This window comes from Stigmatopora argus, chromosome 1, assembly GCF_051989625.1.
Source record: "Stigmatopora argus isolate UIUO_Sarg chromosome 1, RoL_Sarg_1.0, whole genome shotgun sequence".
NCBI classification, from domain to species: Eukaryota; Metazoa; Chordata; class Actinopteri; order Syngnathiformes; family Syngnathidae; genus Stigmatopora; species Stigmatopora argus.
The window spans coordinates 18,018,123-18,037,344 of NC_135387.1; the positions used below are offsets into that span (position 1 = coordinate 18,018,123).

Below are 19,222 nucleotides of genomic sequence, written 5' to 3' on the forward strand. Positions count from 1 at the left end.
AATGAGTGAGTGAGCGAGGCACTGGACAGCCCGGCCGATGTCCCGCCCTCCAGAGCCGTATACCTCACCGTGATTGGTTCATTCAGCTCCGAACCAAAGTTCCCTCTAATTTTTTGTTGGTCTGAGCAGAAAGACAACCTCCCTGAGCGCACTGAGTACCAGTGTGAGCGACATCATCGGTACTCGGATGATTCGCCTAAAGACGTTTCGCCGACGGACGTTTGACAGACGGGCAGGTCGCCGAATGGACGTTCCACCGAACGTTCATTCGGCCGAACGGAGGTTTCACCGAAACGGGATTCGAACGCTCGCCCCGCCGGATCGTGTGTGTACAAGTTTTTCAACCTCGGCCCGCGGGCCATATACGGCCCGTTAGGATTTTTAATCCGGCCTGCCGCCGGTGTTGTCCAAATTATAGTAAAAATCAATGTTCGTCTACCATCAATGGCAGTCCGGGAATAAGCACTCTTGGGCAGGCAGATGTAGCAGAACCGAGCCGTAAAATGACAGCAATCGGGTCAAATCCATCCTAAAACAGCATTTAATGATTAAATACAAATACTGGATGATATCGCGATGGAGGCAAAAAAACGTCTATAGACGTCCATTTGCCAAACGGCTCAAAATGCTCTCAAATTTGGTCAAATCCAGCTGAAAACAGCGTTTAATGATTAAATACAAATACTAGTATTTGTATTTAATCATTAAACTAACAAATACTAGTACGACCTGTCCGTCTGTCAAACGTCCGTCGGCGAAACGTTATTAGGCGAATCATCCGGTCACGACATCATCATTGCTCGCTATCGGCACACCAGTATCACACCTGCCACAAGCAGGTGCATGTCAATGTTCCCTCTAATTTTTCATGTAAAACATGCTGTAAAACAAGAAAAACATGAGTGGACAGAGCTACTGCCACTGGCTGCCACTTAAACGGCGCCATCATGGGGAAAGGGGTAAAAAAAAAAAAAAAAAAAAAAATTTAAAAAAAAAAAATCGATCTTTCATATTAAGACGGGGGCCGCAAATTATCGTCCCGCGGGCCGCAGTTGGCCCGCGGGCCGCAAGTTTGAGACCCCTGTTCTAGAGGAACCCAAAAGTCTTCAATAAGTTTGAGGTCAGAGTTGACATAAATGAAGGATTTAGTTTTGCATAAAAGGTAGTGAGACAGACAGAAGAAGTCTGTAACGGACTAGCCAATCATTGATTCATTCATTAGACTCATTTTCACAGTGTTACAGTAATTTATTGGTAATACCAATAGCAATCAAGATGGCTCACCTTGTAGATAAAGGTTCTCAGTGAGGTGAAAACCTGCTTGAGAGCAGCTTCAGACTGAGGGATCTGCAGGAAGCATAGATGCACCTCGAATACTTTCTTCATCAATGGGTTGTGGCCCATATCTGAGCTCAAATGGCTCTGTGGGATGAAAACCTTTGTGTTATAGACGCATACAATATATGACCGAGTTCATCGTTTACCCTTGAGCCTCAAATTTGAATTATTGTACAAGTGAGACAGAGTATTTGGGAATTTTCATTCAATAATTTTTGGATGCAACTACAAATCGAGCTAGCAAAATCAATTGGCAAGCAATCATCTAGTTGTTAAGCCCTGCACACTAGTGATGGAATCATTTGAATGAGTAAAAAGCTGCTTTCAAAAATAGTTGTTCCATGTTTTTGCTCTTTTATTGACCAGTCATTGCATAAACAGGAAGTGACATTGCAGAATGGATCACTGAGTGATTGATCAAGTAATTCCATTCATTCAGGATCAAGTTGAAATCTAAAATGAAAGGAAAGTGACATGGAGTCAATTCACAAAGTGATGCATTTGGTCTCACTCAGCCAAAAGATGTGTTCTTTTGAACAAATCGCTCACGATGAACACAACACCAAGCAGTGCACACAGTGCGACATTTGCGTCATCAACCTTATCCATGGATAGACAGTAAAAAGGGAACAGTCAAAGAGGCTATTTTTTAAAGTCATCACCAGAAATACAGTACCTTAAATGCAATAATGAAGATGCTGAGTGTGTCCAGCACAGTCAGACACACCTCTGTTGACACGTTTGCCTCCAACAAACATTGGCTGCTCAGTTCGGCTTCTGTATGAGAGTACACTGATGGAAACAACACACAGTCTTAGAGGATTTATTGTCGTCATATACTGTATGTGATAGCCCTGATATATTGCCTGATTAACCACTGTTGCTTTAGAGAGGACAGTGTTATTGTAATTTCTTGCAGCTCATGTGATTATTTAATGGGTTGTTCAATGAAAGAAACCATCACATACAGTAGGACCTTTCCTTTTTTTTCCAATTTTGTCTTACTTGGTATTGAACCATATGCTACAGCGCTGTATTTTTATACTGCTCTTCCTAAAATAAAATAAAATATCTTATTTAACTCCATAAGTAATTTTCTGAAATCCTTCAAACAAAATTGGGTTGCGTTTTTGCCCATTGTTAAAATTGAACTCCCTCAAAAAGTGACATATTTGGTATATACAGAGTTTTGTTGTTGTTTTTGTCATGTTGAATTTTATGTATTGTTAAAAGGCAGCAGAAGCCTACTGTTTTTAACCGTGTGTGAATTCTCCAATGTCCCAAACTGTTGTAAGCGGATATGCATGATCCCTGCCCTGTTACGAGACATAGGCAGAGTGGAGGACTTTCTGTCTTGACCAAGAGGCAGTGCCGCCTCATGATTCCTATTGGCAGAAAAACAAATATGTCATCAATACGCTTGCTTTCACTGATTATAATACATTTGATTTGAGACAGAAATTTTCAACAACTTACAAAGTATTTTTCGGGATTTTTCAAGAAACACAAAAAATAGAAATATTTGTTAAATTATTGATGTTCACTGACATTTTTAATTTTCTTTAATGAAAAATGACTGACAATTATTTCAAGAAGGTGAAATGATGTTTAAAAAAGAAGAAGGAAAAAAAGCATCATACAAAGTTGCAGTGGTTAAAGGCCAAAGCATTACTGTATTTGCCAGCAGTAATTTTGACAGTCCAAGCAAAATGAATAAAGGCGTCAAAGAAAATGCCGAATCAGAAAAGTTGGGAAAATAAAACACATTAACTTCACCTGACAATGACTCGCTTCCCAGTGTATCTAAATTGATGAAGACAGACTCTGCAGGTTGGACAAAGTCAAGTAAAAAATATAAGTTCAGGTTACCTAGTATTAAGGACCACGGCTATATACTTACTCCAGTACTGTAAAAAAGTCCATCAGCTCAGATGACGATGCTTTTTTCCAATATGTACAAAGGGCATCTTAGGGAAATGAAAGCAAGGTGTCAAACTGTATACACAGTGTTCTTATTGTGTTCATGCTTAAAACTTCATTTGATGTTTAGAGTAGTAAGTGGTTCAACCTTTTAGGGTGGGAACTACTGTACATCATGAACTGGTTGCCAGTCAATTACAGCATGATTTTTAATAAATCCCATGGCAAATAGGTACATGAATGCCATATATACAATACGAATCATTAAACTACTATAATGAGTGAAATTATCAATATTACATTATGGATTGATTTGAAATGTTTGTTTAGAGGTCACTGTTGTTCGTTTGTTTTTCAACTGTAAATGTGTTGTGGATGTGTAAATAAGTGCAATCATTGCCCATGGATGTGATCATGTGTATTCAGCAACTTTGACTTAAGGGACATGGGATATCAGCTACCCCATACAATGTTTAGGGAAGTTTAATTTCTATTACAAAAAAAAATCTGTATCTGCATCTGCATATATACATGTATATAGTATGTACATATGCATACCTTCTGACATATTCTTAAGAATATGCAGAAAGCACATGAGCAGGCTTTTGCTCTCATCTCGGTCCAGTTTGTTACAATCCAGCAAGGCACGCCCCAGAGTTGATATACACTGGTTCTGATAGGTAGAGAGCGAGAAAGTAAAGTTAGCATTCAAATAATTGTGAGAAAGTGAGGAAATCTATAAATTGAAGGCTAAAGAATAATCCTCAAAACACAAAACTAGACATGAAAAAGAAACATGCACAACTCCAAAAATATTACCTGTGCCTTTTCATAACTCTTGTCTAACAGGCTGTTCTCAGAGTCTGTGGAGACCAAGGAGCCTCTGGAGTCTGCCAGGTGAACCGATCCCAAACTAGAAATTGCACTATATGGAGAAGCTGCAGTGACAATTAAATCAGGGTTAGGGCACAGCTGCTTTATCGTTATAAAATCAGCCCTTTAGGCCTACCAGCTAACACACACGTCATGAAGGTATCAAATGTAAGCACATATTCGACATGGTGAAAACATTAACATACAGGAGGGAAACATTAAGGGACTAAATGGAAAAGCATTGGATAAAACGGCACCCAATGAGGCACTTGGGCATATGGCTGAGATGCCACTCCCCCATTATGTAAACCTCTTGAGGGTCCTCATTTGCATCAGATGCTATGAGGCACATTGTAACTTTTGAGTGGTCCTTAAAAGTGTAATGTCCTTGAGTGAACTCCAAATAACACCCAGAAGGTAAATTGAACACACTCACTTGCTCCACTAACATCTTTGCAAGTGGTGTGCTTTTGGAGGTTCAGCTGAGCGTTTGTTACCAGCAAATCCTCTTGTGGGTTCTGGCAAAAGAAAACAACAAAAGAGGGAACACATTTTTTAAAACATTCAGGGAAATATTTTGCTGTCTTTTCTTTAACCGAACAAGAGATTATTTTTTTCCTTTTCCTTTTGTCCAAGCTGAAGGCCTATTAAGTCATCACTTAGGTTCTTGTTTTTCCTCTCCCCAACACTAAATTTGAAATCTACTCTGCTAACATTCGTGAACCGATCAATTTGGTAAGGAAGCCATGTATCTTGGGCCAGTATCTATCTATGTTTGAAGCTCGATTTACAAAATATCTCAGGGTTGATTCATTAATTGTGGAAAATAACAGTCTTCTTTGTGTTAGGAATTTGCCAAATTACAATTAGTCAGGACAGAACCTTCAGACTGTAGAAGCACAAAAGCACTTTTTCCCCCCCAAGTTGAACAGTGGTTGACTGTCACCTCACAGTTCTGAGATCAAGGGTTTGAACCCTTCTTGGGTGGCGTTTGGATGTTCTCCCTGTGCATGTTTGCGGAGTTTTCCCCTAAATCCCAAAAGCGTTCATGGAAGGTTGATTGGGCACCCCAAACACTCCATAGGCGTGATTGCGACCGTGAATGGTTGCTTGTCTGTTTGTGCCCTGAAATTCACTGGATACCAATGCAAAATGATGTTACCATCATCGGCTGGCATAGTATGTTGAATCCTGTGAAACCTCGTGAGGATAAGTGATATATAACTAGTGAATGAATGAAAAAATAAACGTATTTCTTGCAATACAAATCATGGTCCACACGATATTAAATGTTGTTCTAATAATATTAAATGTTAATGAAATTAATGTTTAAGTGTTTGCACAACCCTAAGGCAGAAAAGGAAAATGGCTGGGTAATTAAATTGATTTTTTGAATGAGAGCTCAACAGAGTATTAGTGTCTCCTGCTGCCCTTGACGACCACCAGATGTCAGGCTTACATTGCGATGGCTTGAAGGAAAGAACTTGTTTTTCAGCCTATTGGTGTTCTCCTGCAGGATGCCAAACAATGGCAAGTAGAGGGTGGAAAGTCTAGCCTGATGGCTCTGGAATAAAGGTTAATCATATGAGTCATTCCACAATTTGTCAATATTTTATATGCCTTTTTATGAAAAGGCATTTTTGTTTCAAACTACACACACACACACATTACAACAAAATGCACCTGTTACTGTGTTTAATTGTAGTTGTCCTGAGACAACACACACACACACACACACACACACACATTACAACAAAATGCACTTGTTACTGTGTTTAATTGTAGTTTTCCTGAGACTAAATATGACTGTGGCTGTGGTAAAAGTAATTCTATAGAAAATATTTTACATTGAAAAAATAACTCATCTGCTCCTGTTAAAATATTTCTCTTATTAGTTAGCGCTTCTTAATGATTTCCCAAATGTAACAAATTAAATTACTGAGTTAAACTTTTGGTATACATGTCTTCCTTTAAAAAAATTGTCACAAACATATTTTTAATAGTAGCTGTTACAGGCCTTTTTAGACAGAAATACAAAATGGAATTGGTATTCATATTAAAGTGTATGCTTTATGTTTGAGCTTGACGAATCAGCTTGTATGAGTTGTATAAATTGCTTTATAAAGCAGATGAATAATGTCAAAGCTATACACTCACTCTGGCAGCATAGCGGTCATCCAATGCATGCTTAATCATCAGCCCCTTCAGCACCTGGATGGCAATGTGTTGAATTTCTTGGTTCTCTTTTAAGGCACTACCCAACTCCATCAGCAGCAGACCAACCAGGAAGTGGTTTTGACAGAAGTCATCAGTCAGTGAGTACTCCAGTTGATCTATGAAGAGCAATGGAACTTCCGCTCAAATAGATCTTGATCACAAGATTAATAAGTAATCAAGCTTACCTTGGAACCTATGAATGCAGCCTTTACCAAATGGCATTGGGAGATTGAGTTGGATGTAATGCTCATGGTTGCACACAATCCTAAGGAACTCAAATTTAAATTCATGCAAAGTCTGAAAGAAAAATAATTGTCCATTTATTGTTTTAAGGTAGTGCATAATATTGAAATCAGAAGAGGCTGATTTAAAAACCTTGGGGTCGCCAGGTATGAAGCATTTCATGTAGTTATTGATCTGCCTGAACACAAATCCACGATCCATAAAAGTGAAGCAGCGCTAATGGAAAAATACAAATAGTGCTGGTCCATGTAGTATGACAAAATGCATTGTTCTTAACACTGACAGATGAAGGTGATGCGCCATTGCAGATTCTGTGTGAGAAACTAACCTTAATGAAAACTGCCAGGTTTTGATTAGCATTGCGTGCAGCATCCAGGTTGTCCTTGTATTTCTGGGTGATGTGAGGCATCAGCGTATTGACCAAGATCTCAACTGCATAGTTGAAGGAGGAATTAAAACGTTGGTTTCTTGGTACCTGGTCCAGGAAAAGAAAATAAAAGAACAAGGGTTTGACATTGGACCATGAGAAGTAGACTGTTAGAACTGAAAAAATACCCACCTTGACTTTACCACTCTCTGTGAGATAATGAGCCATTGATTTGCTTAACGCTTCAAAGAAATACCACGAGTGCTGCAACGTAAAATGTTAATATAGTTTAAACAACATTCCCTATGAGATAAGCCCTTGATTTTTTAAAAGGTTAAAAATTCCCAGGCAAAGCATGACAAACTAATGAAAAAAATGTTTTTAACACAAATACACTATATAACAAAACTTGTTTTATACACATTTAGAGATGTTTGAATTATCATTTATACTTATAGAAGTTTGAATGTCAACTTTCAAGTAATGGGAGACCAAGTATCACAAAAAAATTGGATTTAACAGTACCTTCAGCAGCTTGTTACATGTTAGGAAATCGGTGGATGGCTTCAGAATTGCTGTCATGGCCTTTGCCAGCTCTTCATGAACATTTTTTAGATTGCTCGAAGAATAAGGCTCTGGTTTAAACACAAACTTTACAAAGGGGCGAGAAAACAATATATATCGTTAGTAAATCACGCATTTTATTGAAGTAATTGTATCAACAAGACAAGGGGCAACCTTGACGTAAGACCTCAGGTAATGCTCAAGTCCCTCTTCATGGCACTGTGCTACAATGTGCACCATTACCCTAAAGCAAAAGGGACAGACCATATTGTTAAATGTCAAACAAAGGCGTAGAGAAGATTATTATGCTGGTTGCTGTGGCCTCGCCTTGTGACATTGACAGCCACATCTTCATGCGAGGCTCCGGTGAGAACACAGAACAGCTGGTTTAGGATGGTGGGCAAAAAGTTCACCATGATATGTCCCTGCATCGCGTGGAGACTCTGGTGAGGTGCAAAGATGACACCATTTAACGGAAGAGGCATACATATAAAGTGGTTCTACTTTGTAAATATTTATTAAACATGTAACCTTTAAGAATTTCACCAGCTCGCCCTCTGATCCTTGCTCTGACATGTTGGTGCTTTCACAGTGGTGAAAGAAGTTGTGCAAATGTTGATCCTATATAAACACATTTCAGAACCACAGAGTGCAATTTCTTTACTGCATATAAATATTGAAAACCTTGAACAATACAGATGTTCTGGAGAATTAATTGAATTGTTGAGATTTACAGTAGAACACAAAACTTAAAGTTGGAATTCTTTGCAACTAAATTAGTCCCTATATAGTGTTTTGTGAAGTTTGTATTTGATTATTTACATGATACCTGACTGTAAATTGTGGAAACCAGATGCCCTGAGACTTTGAACAGAAGCTTTCCTCCATCAACCCACTTGATGCCCAAGCCAGAATGCTGCAAAGGCAAATAGTGGATTGAGATGCAGTAAATGGCTTTATGTATTGTAAAACGACTCAGTACAATCCTAAAGGAATTTTCCAAATACATAAATGGAAAGCCCCATCTGTTACATTGATCAACATGTTTTTTTAATAATTAGGTTATGTTATTTTTACCTTAGTGACTGCATCCTGGTAGCTTAGGTAATTTGCGGGTAAATGAGCAGCCACGGGTAGCTGCTCTTCTGTCATGTTGATCCTACCATCCTTTAGCAGAGGCCACCATGATGAGCCCACTGTAGAAAAAATGCAGCTCTTTAACCAACACTCTTAATGACAAATTCATTGAAAATAAAAGCAAAATTCTGACTAAGGGGGAATAGTATTATAATAATATTATACCTCACTTGAGTGCTAATTTTAAACACAAACAACAGACAGGGGACACCTTGAAATGGTGGCTAGCCAATCGCAGGGCACAAAGAGATGGGCAAAATAGTACCTATGTAGTGGCACCGGAGTACCCATAGAAACCCCACACAAGCCCAGAAAGAACATACAAACTTCGCACAGTGAGGCCCCAGCTGGGATCGAACCCTCGACCCCAGAACTGTTAGACCAATGGGCTACCTACTGGACCATCAGGCCACCTGAAAATTAATACCCCCCAAAAAATGTAATCGAATCCAGTGCATAAAAAAAGATGCAGTTGTGTTCGATATAGAAGCCGCAGGAGCAAAGACTTACAACTCTTTGCAAAGGGAATGAGATACTGACTTCATTGAATGGGACATAAATAGGCCAAAGGTACCATCGGATTCACTGATGCGCTCCTCTGACTCTCCCACTGGGTTGTATTGCATTGCATTGGGTTGCACCGGCAAAATTTGTCCATCGTTATTTACTACTCGGATCAATAAAATACCAATTAAAAAGAGTCACAAATCAATTGGAAAGTTTCTCTAGGACATTGTGAGATATAGTCATTCTGCGTACATAGTCTTTAATGTACTGGGGAGCACTCAGTACCACTTCCACCCTTTCCTGAACTACCCGTAATTACAAAAATCAATAAAACAGATGTAAAGGACTATGTCTTCATCACTTCAGTTTTTAATCTATTCTGGCCAGCCTACCTGGGGTCTCCACGAGATCTTTTTTCTTCTTGCTGCTGTTACAGCTAACGTGATAGAAGGTAAAAAGTAGGTGGTGCTTTTGGTGCAGATGAATTGGCAACTCGATCTTGATCTGAGTTGTGAAAGACAATGGTATTCCGGTTCATATAAAATGACAGCAAAGACTAGAATTTTTGTTTTTGTTTTTAAATCTTATTCCGTCACATGAAAACACAAAGATTAGAGTATTGACCAAGTGTGGTGATAGCAAATGTTACCTCGTCATAGAACTCGGGGTTTTGTTGGTGGTGCATAACAGCTGCAAATGCTTGCTTGGTGAAAAGAGAATTTCCAGGATGGCCATAGATGCACTTTTGTGAACAGGAAGAAAAAATGAGCCTTTGATTCAAACTCCGTAAATAAAACCTCTTAAAAATTTATAATTTTGACACAGAAACTTGCAATTTGCTTGAAGCTTGAATTAACAAATTATAGCATTCTGAATGGCACACACTGTATCCAATGTACTTCTTTTCTTAAAACTATTTTTAAAACCGTGTACATTTACAAACACTCGAATATCCCAAACTGTCCACATTTTAACTGAAATCACTAATATAATGATACATTTCCTTTTTCTGAGCTCCAGACAAACTTGAATTAAAAAAAAAACAAGAACACAGCATCTCCGAATGTAAATTTTCGGGACCTTAAAATAAACTACAGTTACAGATGAAAATTAATACTAGCAATCTGTCGAATGTTATGGGAAAATTCAGGACTGTCTGGAGGGCTGGTGTGTTCGTCTTTCTGACTTGAATATTAGATCAACAAATAACAATCAAGTAAATATACCGTAAGCGGCTGTGCTTCCTCTTTGTCTGAATCCTTGAATTGAATGCAAACTGCAATATTCCTGGCCTGAGTAGACAGAAAGTATTCATTTGGAAAAGTTGAGCTCAACAGCAACAGGGTTCGTCCGTGACATATTATACTAAATACCAACAGACAGATAGAATGAATGGAAATCAACAGTAAACAATGTCAAACCATTGGGGGGGAGGGGGGGGTCCTTTTGCATGCCTCAATTAAAAACAATGTAAATACAAAGTATGGTTGGAAAGAAACAATTCAGGCTCTTCATACGCTGTAATACATTACGTTATACATTTTAATGATACGTGGCTGTGCTTCTTCTTAGGGAGCATAGCTAAATATGAGCCCAAAACCTTTCTACCAAGTAAAATTGTGTTTTATGCCTGCACAAAACAAACCTTAGCAAAAGATTTCTGACCATCAAACTTGAGGTGCTTTGGATAAACATAAGGATGGTGTTTATAGACGGTGAAAGGTTGGGAGCACTTGGCAATACAGGGTACAAATTCCTCTATCTCCAGAGCAGGGCTACTCGACTCATTTATTTCAAAGTTCCTCAAAGGGATATAGGAGGAAGTGAAGCAATCTGCAGAAAAGAGACAAGAGTTCATTATTTAAACTTGCTTCAGGTAGAGGATTACTGTATTTTTGTTTCAGCGTTATAGTGTAGTAGGTTTACTGGTCACATCTGGGGTCACATATTCAATAGTTAGATCCAGATTCCCTAGCAGCACAGGAAGTTTAGCCATTTTGTCTGGTCTGTGGGAAAAATAACATGAAACACTGAATGAAAAAGAGCTGTAGGTATATCGTGCTTTGAGAGGAAATTTTACTTTCTAAAGTCAGTGAGCAGTTTGAACATGTCCTCATCCAACAACTTGCTGCTATCTTGTCGGTAAAGAGCTGAGAAGGAAGCGTTTTGGTCCAAATTTCCTGATGCATCTTTGAACACAGGTCTGGGAGAAAACACATAAATACATACATAAATAATGTGTTTGCTCAATCCTTTCATTTAAAACATTTACGGTATGAATCTCAGAGAGCACAAGTTCATCTAGAAAGGTTACTGTGCATTTTAGTTTAGCTTGAATTTCTATGAATATCCCTGTTGTTTTGAGAAGTGTAGCTAAATGTGGTCAGATATTAATGGGAATAAAAACACCTTGCAGACCAAGCGAATGGCATCCGGTACTGGCCTAATCTGTTGCAGGCCATCTTCGCATTCTTTAGTACCTTTTCCGCCATCTAAGAGGAGGAAATGATTATTCTAAAGAAGCAAATAACATGAGCAGGTAGATTGGAACATGTCACTGTTATGTGGGCACCTTTGTGGAGTCTGAGCTCTTCATGTAGGGTTCACTACAATGTGTGATACCGCCTTGGAGGACCTTCTCAATCCTCGCCACCAGGAAGATCTCAGGGTGGGGGCACGTGACTGAAAACACTGCTTGTTTGGTGTATTGGAGAAGTGTCTCTGGAAAGCCATTGGCAAGCCTTCTTCTACTAAAGGGATCTTCACCCTTACAAACATTCATGTGCAAGCTCTGGCCACATGCAGAGCCTGGTGTCATTTGTCGGACCAAAGGGTGATTGAGATCCACATGGAAATCGGCTGATATTTTCCTGCTGTTCTGAACATCAAAGAGGGACAGAACCAAATAGAAAGGTTCCACCTTTCATGAAAGAAAGAAATGATTTATTGCAACACTGTAAAAAAGCATACAACGGACAAAAATGACTCTTTCGTGGCGATTTTAGGAGAGAATATACATTAGTTATCGGTCCCTCTTCATTCTCTGTAATGCAGCACTGTAGGTTGAACGAAAGGTCATGACAGATAACCAAAATCCGCTTCCCGAATTTTTCCTCGAATTGACGCACATCTGGCTCAATGCTTGTGAAATCCAGTTTCTGCGAATATGAGCACCTTTGTTAGGCAGCCATTAATCATGGCAAAATATCTTAATTTTAGAAATTACCTGTGCATCAGGGTCTAATGTAATTAGTTTGAACCTGGCATCACTCCTCATATTAAATTCAACGTCTTTGGCTGACTAAAACACATACAGAAATGTCACAAAACACTTTGGCTTTAGCGTACATGTTTATGATTGCTTCAATGCTTGTTTTAAACACATGATTATTTTCTATAAATTCCCTAACAATAAAATATCGTAGAAATCCTTAACAGTGCACAGAGCAATTCACCTGAAAACTATCTTGAAAACTTCCAGGCAAAGCTCTACCATCATCCTCATCTGTGGAAAAGACCAAGCAGAACTCTAATGAAGTTCTAATCTAAATTCAATTGTAGAATATACAAGAAAAATCACATTTTCGTTGGGGAATAATTATTCTATGTTTATTACTAGAACTGATTTATGGTTAGAGTGACAGACAGATAAGCAAACAGGAAGACCAATACACAGACAGACAGGTAAATAGATATTGTTGTATTATCTATGCAGTCTTAATAAATACACACTGACAAATGTGTACCAAAAAATTAAAAATCATTTACCATCTTGTATGTCCCTCTGATGTCTCTCCTGCGTGGTTTGTTCAAAAGTGCTATGAAGAATTTTGTTAAGAGTACTAATCCATTCTTCCATCTCCAGTTCACTCTCTGCAGCAAGCAAGAATGTGCTCTTATCCTGCATCCTCAGCTCAAAACCAAAGCGTCTTACTTTGTTGTTCTGGAAAACCAGAAAAAGAACTGTCACCAGTGAAAGGGGCTTCATGGTTAAAAATTGGATATGCTATAAGTACAATTATCAATTGATACTGTGATATGATTATTAAAATCTGTAAAAATAAAATAAACCTTTTTCTTATACCTCCAATTTGAAAAGGTTTGAGCAGACCCAGGCTATAAAAGTTTGGGCATCCTGGCTATATCCAAACATTTTCATAATTTCAACATTTATTAGCACGACAGTGAGCATCAAGCCATTGCATTAGTGTTTTTCTGTGTGTGTGTGTGTTACCCCTCTCCCGATTCTAACCTGAAGAACGCCCATGCATGAGTCAAGGAAAATCGTTCCTTTGGGCTCTTTGGAGGTGTTTTCGTCTTTGTAGAAATTCAGGTTGTATGAACCATCACCAAGCTGGGCTAGATGGAAGTATCTCCTTTTGAAGGACTGGAGAGTGATGATTAGAGGTATGGTACAAATGTCAACTTTGCATTACACAATATTTTATCTGCAGTATAAGTCAACTTAAGGGAACAGCTTGTTGTTACCCTTACCTAGGCATTATCAAAGTCAACCCCTTATCTAAAACCAACGCTCTTGGGACAAAATTTCAGTCCATTAATAATGTAAACATGGGTATTTATATACGTCCATAGAAAGGAAATAAAGACCTGGATTAGTCTTGAGACAAATTGGCCAACTCTGGATATAGCATCATATTGTTGTGTACATCTCGTACACAATACTATGATGCCTCTGAACTAAGCCAGCTGACCATAGCGCCATAACATGTACATGGTGACATTGAACGGTGTGGTGCCCGGAATAGAGGACATTGTAATACTCACACGCATAGTAACACTGATTGCACTGTTCACATTGCCTTTGTACAGCCAGCCGTGTTTAGACACTCCTCCCTTGTGAGATCCAAGTGAGTCTGAGTCCTGCAGGAGGGTGCACTGATAAAACACTTGAAGGCATTTACAATAATATCTTAAAACGACGAGAAAACAATGTTATATTGCTGAAAGGCATAACAATGTGAGTCACACATTGTATTCATACTGAATATTCCACAGTTTAGGTATATTCTATAATCAGTTATTGGGCAAATCTGCTGAATATGCTCTTGATAACGTTGTGAATATTAATTAATTTATGTACCTCCTATTTTACTTTTCTTTGGGTAATCGTCTCAGAAGGGAGAGGATTTTAAAAAGTGTTACCTCATCTTTTTCCACTTCTTCATCCACTTCAAACAAATGAGTGGCCAGTTTCTCGAGCCTCAATTCCTTACTGAAGAAAGAGACAATTTCACATGCTTTAATACACACGCAAGTTTTTTTTTTCGATATGTATACTTACATTTCTAATTAGTTTCTTAACATACAAAAATATTTGATACTTCTCACCGTTTCAAATGCATTTTGAGTATGAATGCTTGTGTCGTTATTTTGTTTAGTGTTTGACATTTTGTCTTTTGAGTTTACAAAAGCCAATGTCTCTCAAAGTGAAAGCCAAGGCTAGTTTTTGCCTGGTCTTATAGACTGTTTGAATCAAATACTGTACGACACTCATGCAAAAAGTTATTTAGGTCTTATTCATTCTTAAACCGTTTTGCATTTTATAATTTTACTTTAATTTTAACATTTGACAATATACAGAGCAACCACTATTGGTCTAAAGCTCTTGCATTAACTGAAATATTCTTTGATCATCATTTCACAATCCTACTGGGTTGTCAAAAACTACACTAAGGGATTATGTCCTTTCTCCAAATTGTCACTAAAATTAATGTTATCCATAATGATCCCAGAAGAGCACAAATCATCTGTGGTAGATAAACAATGCAAACACTATTGTGTTTTGTCTTACAGCTCTAAAACAACAAGTGTCCGTATGTGCTTCAATCCTTTGGGATAAAATATTAACAGGACATAAAAAAACATGAGATTGTCTGCATCTGCACATGATATCCCAGATCTTACTGAACATCCAGTTTTAGATATAAAATCTTACTTGGGAAGCTGCCGGTAGTCCCCAGAATATTCTTCATACTTGTAATGGACAACATTCCACTCTGACATGTAACTTTTCATACACTGTAGAAATATTTATATATATATAATTTTGCATTTAAATTGAAACCAAAAATAAATATATGCAAAGGGCTACATAGAGGAAGAATCTATAGTGGAAATTCATAACATATAGAAGAGGGCAAAACCACTGGAAGTATTCCCATCCATATCATGTTAGCTATTCCAGCTCATGATGTCATTTTTTGGCACAAACTTGGGGAGAATGTGCTTTAGCAGTAACAACAAGGGCACACCCAAACCAACTGCAGAACAGTCTACAGAATTGTTTTTTTTAAAAACGACATCTGCTTTGGATTTAACTCCGTTCCACTGTTTTTCAGACTTTGTAAGCACAATCGTAGCAGGATACATGCTTTACGGTTTTACCTCTTGCACAAACAATGACTGTGCTTCTTGTTCAGCATTTTCTGGCACAGAAGAAAACACCGTCCGGCTCTGGCGCATCAAAATGCAGATCTGATGAGACATGCACAGAATTAATAACTGCCTTTTTTAGACAATTTTTCACTGTCATATTACAAGCTACCATAAACCGCCAGCCCACTCTGCACTCCAGTGATGTCTGGCGCGGATTTGTATGCCAGTCGTACTTAATTTTGAACTTATTAAAATATTACTTTCCAACTTTATAGGCTACTGTTGGCACCAATCGATATATTTCCATCTCTGTCCTTTAGTCCCCTCACCTGCTCTACATCATTTAAATCCCTCCACACATTGTTTTACTGTGATGGATATTGTTTTGGCCTTTGCCTGTAATCCTTCATTGATAAAACAAGAAAGTGGAAGGTGGCATTTTAGCAGATAAACAAATGAACACTTTCTCCAGGCAGGCTAAGATACTACTCTCGTTCATAGCTACTTCATGTGCTCACATGCACTTGCGTGAGGGCGGAATGTATGAAATTCCTCGGATCCTCACTCTCATTTCTCTTCCTAATTGGCAGTAGTCCTTGGTAATAAAAAATAAAAAATAAGAATCTTCCCCTCTATGGTATTCTTGAACACAAAGTCGGAAACTATGGAATGTTTATATTATATTAACCTTTTCACAGATTAACTAGCAGTCATAAAAGAGCACTGAGGCTTGTTGTATTCATTGTTCCCAAGTTCAAATCACCTTCAAAATTGATTCTCTGCTCCATGGTGAAGGCAAAACACCTATGATTGATTGATCTGATTGATCAGTTCAAGGTGTACACTTCCTCTTATCCAAATTCAGATAGAATGGGCCCGAGCTTACCTACTATGTATAGCTTTGAGCAGCATCAGTCAACAAAATATTTACCCTGTCTCAACTTGCCCAATGCATGCTAAATGCTGCAGCATTTATTTTTTATTTATATTGCAAGTAAGGAACACTCATTCTCATATATGCCACAGTAAAAATACATTCACAACTACACAGAGCAAAAAAAAAAAAGGAACTGAGGATTCCTGCACTGCTTAAGCAAATCCTCATCTCCATACACCAAAGTAATATATGCAGCAATGAGAAAATAGGATGTTTCCAGCTGTGTAACAATACCAGTGTTGTGAAGGCAACATGTTTGCAAACATGAAAAGAGAAAGCCATAACAGTCCTTTAAACTTATCTGTAAACGTAATTAAATGTTTCTTATCCTTTTTCTGTTTGTTTGTTTGTTTGTTTGTTTGTTTGTTTGTTTGTTACAATCGATGTTGCAAAATACACAATTACCTGAAAGTCATCCAGAGGGAACTGCAACATGTCCCTCAGAGGATCACTGATTATGATTATATTTCTCTGTAGGATCACATTTTCATAGTCCAGAGGCTCGATGATGTTGGACTTGACCTATAAAAGTCAACAATAGCTTGGAATCAACTTGTGACAGAACAAACTTGTGATTGGTAACTTTAAAATAAATTAATTCATTCTTCATTTTGCTTATCCTCAGAAGGGTGGTGGGGGTATTGGAGCTCATCCCGGCCAACTTTGGGGAGTAGGTGGGGGACACCTTGATTTGGTTGCCAGCCGTCGATGGGCAGAATGAGATAAACAATCATCCTGCATGGTAATCCAGCATACCACGCATTTTGGGATGTGGGAGGAAACCAAAGAACCCAGAGAAAACCCCATGTAGCATGGGGAGAACATGCAAGGTCAGAATCCAGCAGGGATTGAACCAATCTCAGAACTGGGAGGCAAACTTGCTAACCACTTGAACACCGAGACGCCTTACTTTAAAATACATAAGAGAATTGGTTGTCAGGAGCAGGGGGGTACGAAAGCTGTGTGGACAAGCTGCCATTGTTCTTTCACAAGAGGTCATCAGTTAGGGCAGCACAATAAATGAAGGAAGCAGTGGAAGGCTGACCGTGGAGTTCATTTGTGTGAGCGTGTGATGCGTATGACTGTACCAGACACTATCTTGTGATGTCAAATGCATCTAAAATGCAAAACTGGATTAAGTAATGATGGCAATGGTTAAACTTTTAGTCAAATGAACAAATACTTAAGTAGACGTTTTCAGATGACTGTACTTTAATTGACTATTTATTTCTCTGACATTTTTTACTTTAAATCACTTTATGTAAAAAAGAGAAACTTTGCAATAATTGCTTTATCGGAAATTAATTCATGAAGACTAATCTGCAAAATGTGTTGAAAATCATTTTGAAATTTTGAAAGAAATGGAAGAATTTTTTTTTAAATGTTAAGGCTGAAGGGAAAACTAAATTGGAAGTCAAGAGGGTGGGGAGCTATTTTAGAAATTAATATATGTATTTAGGGCGGCCCAGTGGATGAGTGGTTAGCGGCCTCACAATTCGATCCCTGGTGGGTCCTCACTTTACGGAGTTCGCATGATCTCCCCTGTTTGAGCACTCTAAATTGCCCTTAGTTATGAGTGCCTCTGACAAAACCACAGCATCTTTATGCACTTTAGCAAGTTTTGTCTATTTTCTAGGAAGGTAATCTGAAATAAAATCAAATGTGCCCAGCCATCATTTTAGGCTGTAGGATGTTTTTTTTCCTCCACAATTTGGCTGTGATTGACTGTGAGCCTCAACATAATCAGTGTCATTAAACTGTTGATTCTTTTTACATAACACAATGACAAACTGTAGATGGTGATTTTAAGCATGTTAATTTGTGTTGAGGACAGGTTCACGCTGCTACTTCACTGCCTCTGAGTTGTCTCAATACGACTCGTCTTAAGAGTAATGGATAAAAGTGTGCTTCTGGCATTTCTTGCTTTTTCATGTGTCTAAAGGTCAAACCAATTCCACCAAGGACTAGGTGGGTGCAGGTTTCCATTCAACCACTGAAGAAGACACATCTTTTTGACCTCTTACAAGGGTAATCAGTTGATTGCCATCATGTTGTGCTTGTTTCAGCAGAAAATATGTTAATTACATTCTCTATGTTGTATCGGTTGGAGCGAAATCCTCCATCCACCAGACTCTTTCTGGAGTTGGTTTTATACCTATGGTCTCAAACATGCATATTTGTCAACTTAATCAAACGTCAAGAATTCCAGAAAAGTCAAGAAAGGGAACTCTAGTTCCTAAAAATAACAACATTCAACCCCCAACAGAGGTATACCCTGGAGGTGCTATTTCCCATTTCCATCCACTTCCTTTTAGAAGGAATCTTCCAAGCTGCTCTTAAAAGCCATTCTGGTAGATCATGTACTACTTGTTAAACAAAATAATTCAATTGCTTCTATCCAGCATGCAACTGCCTAAATGAAGAGAATGATGCGGTAGCAACGGTGACTTACCGATGCCACCTGCGACCCTGTCTCCGCCGCTGCCTCAATGTCAGCCAAGCTTTTATACTTCTGTGGTGACTCTATCACCATCTCCCGTTTGGGGGCTTTTCCTGCCCGGCCCTGCATGCCGCTCAGTGACCAGTGCTGCCTGCTAGTGATCAGCTCTGAACCTCAATGCACACTGTCATTTTGTGAGGTGGATAGAGAGAACTCCAAAGAACTTTTCCTTCTGGACTAAGTTGCCCTGTCTCTCACCAAAAAGTTCCTCCCACCCTGA

General features: G+C 38.6%; 1 protein-coding gene across 1 annotated transcript in view; it reads right to left on the reverse strand.

Moving 5' to 3' along the window:
• LOC144077646 (dedicator of cytokinesis protein 9-like) overlaps positions 1-19,203 on the reverse strand; it is a 27,743-nt gene extending 8,540 nt beyond the window's left edge. The window contains exons 1-39 of the mRNA XM_077605535.1: positions 18,955-19,203; positions 16,908-17,024; positions 15,575-15,664; positions 15,126-15,208; positions 14,333-14,402; positions 13,955-14,050; positions 13,419-13,553; positions 12,935-13,109; positions 12,622-12,671; positions 12,393-12,467; positions 12,184-12,324; positions 11,739-12,086; positions 11,576-11,658; positions 11,247-11,369; positions 11,093-11,172; positions 10,812-10,999; positions 10,393-10,458; positions 9,816-9,908; positions 9,559-9,670; positions 8,600-8,718; positions 8,352-8,438; positions 8,054-8,143; positions 7,850-7,965; positions 7,697-7,766; positions 7,484-7,609; positions 7,151-7,222; positions 6,920-7,066; positions 6,724-6,807; positions 6,534-6,645; positions 6,289-6,464; positions 5,591-5,695; positions 4,568-4,649; positions 4,078-4,196; positions 3,817-3,931; positions 3,239-3,305; positions 3,115-3,162; positions 2,587-2,723; positions 2,015-2,130; positions 1,285-1,422 (exon numbers count right to left, since the gene is read on the reverse strand). Coding sequence (XP_077461661.1) covers positions 1,285-1,422; positions 2,015-2,130; positions 2,587-2,723; positions 3,115-3,162; positions 3,239-3,305; positions 3,817-3,931; positions 4,078-4,196; positions 4,568-4,649; positions 5,591-5,695; positions 6,289-6,464; positions 6,534-6,645; positions 6,724-6,807; positions 6,920-7,066; positions 7,151-7,222; positions 7,484-7,609; positions 7,697-7,766; positions 7,850-7,965; positions 8,054-8,143; positions 8,352-8,438; positions 8,600-8,718; positions 9,559-9,670; positions 9,816-9,908; positions 10,393-10,458; positions 10,812-10,999; positions 11,093-11,172; positions 11,247-11,369; positions 11,576-11,658; positions 11,739-12,086; positions 12,184-12,324; positions 12,393-12,467; positions 12,622-12,671; positions 12,935-13,109; positions 13,419-13,553; positions 13,955-14,050; positions 14,333-14,402; positions 15,126-15,208; positions 15,575-15,664; positions 16,908-17,024; positions 18,955-19,071 — 4,368 coding nt within the window. The 5' untranslated portion in view covers positions 19,072-19,203. The remainder of the gene's footprint in view (positions 1-1,284; positions 1,423-2,014; positions 2,131-2,586; positions 2,724-3,114; positions 3,163-3,238; positions 3,306-3,816; positions 3,932-4,077; positions 4,197-4,567; positions 4,650-5,590; positions 5,696-6,288; positions 6,465-6,533; positions 6,646-6,723; positions 6,808-6,919; positions 7,067-7,150; positions 7,223-7,483; positions 7,610-7,696; positions 7,767-7,849; positions 7,966-8,053; positions 8,144-8,351; positions 8,439-8,599; positions 8,719-9,558; positions 9,671-9,815; positions 9,909-10,392; positions 10,459-10,811; positions 11,000-11,092; positions 11,173-11,246; positions 11,370-11,575; positions 11,659-11,738; positions 12,087-12,183; positions 12,325-12,392; positions 12,468-12,621; positions 12,672-12,934; positions 13,110-13,418; positions 13,554-13,954; positions 14,051-14,332; positions 14,403-15,125; positions 15,209-15,574; positions 15,665-16,907; positions 17,025-18,954) is intronic.
• Positions 19,204-19,222: the final 19 nt, after the last annotated feature.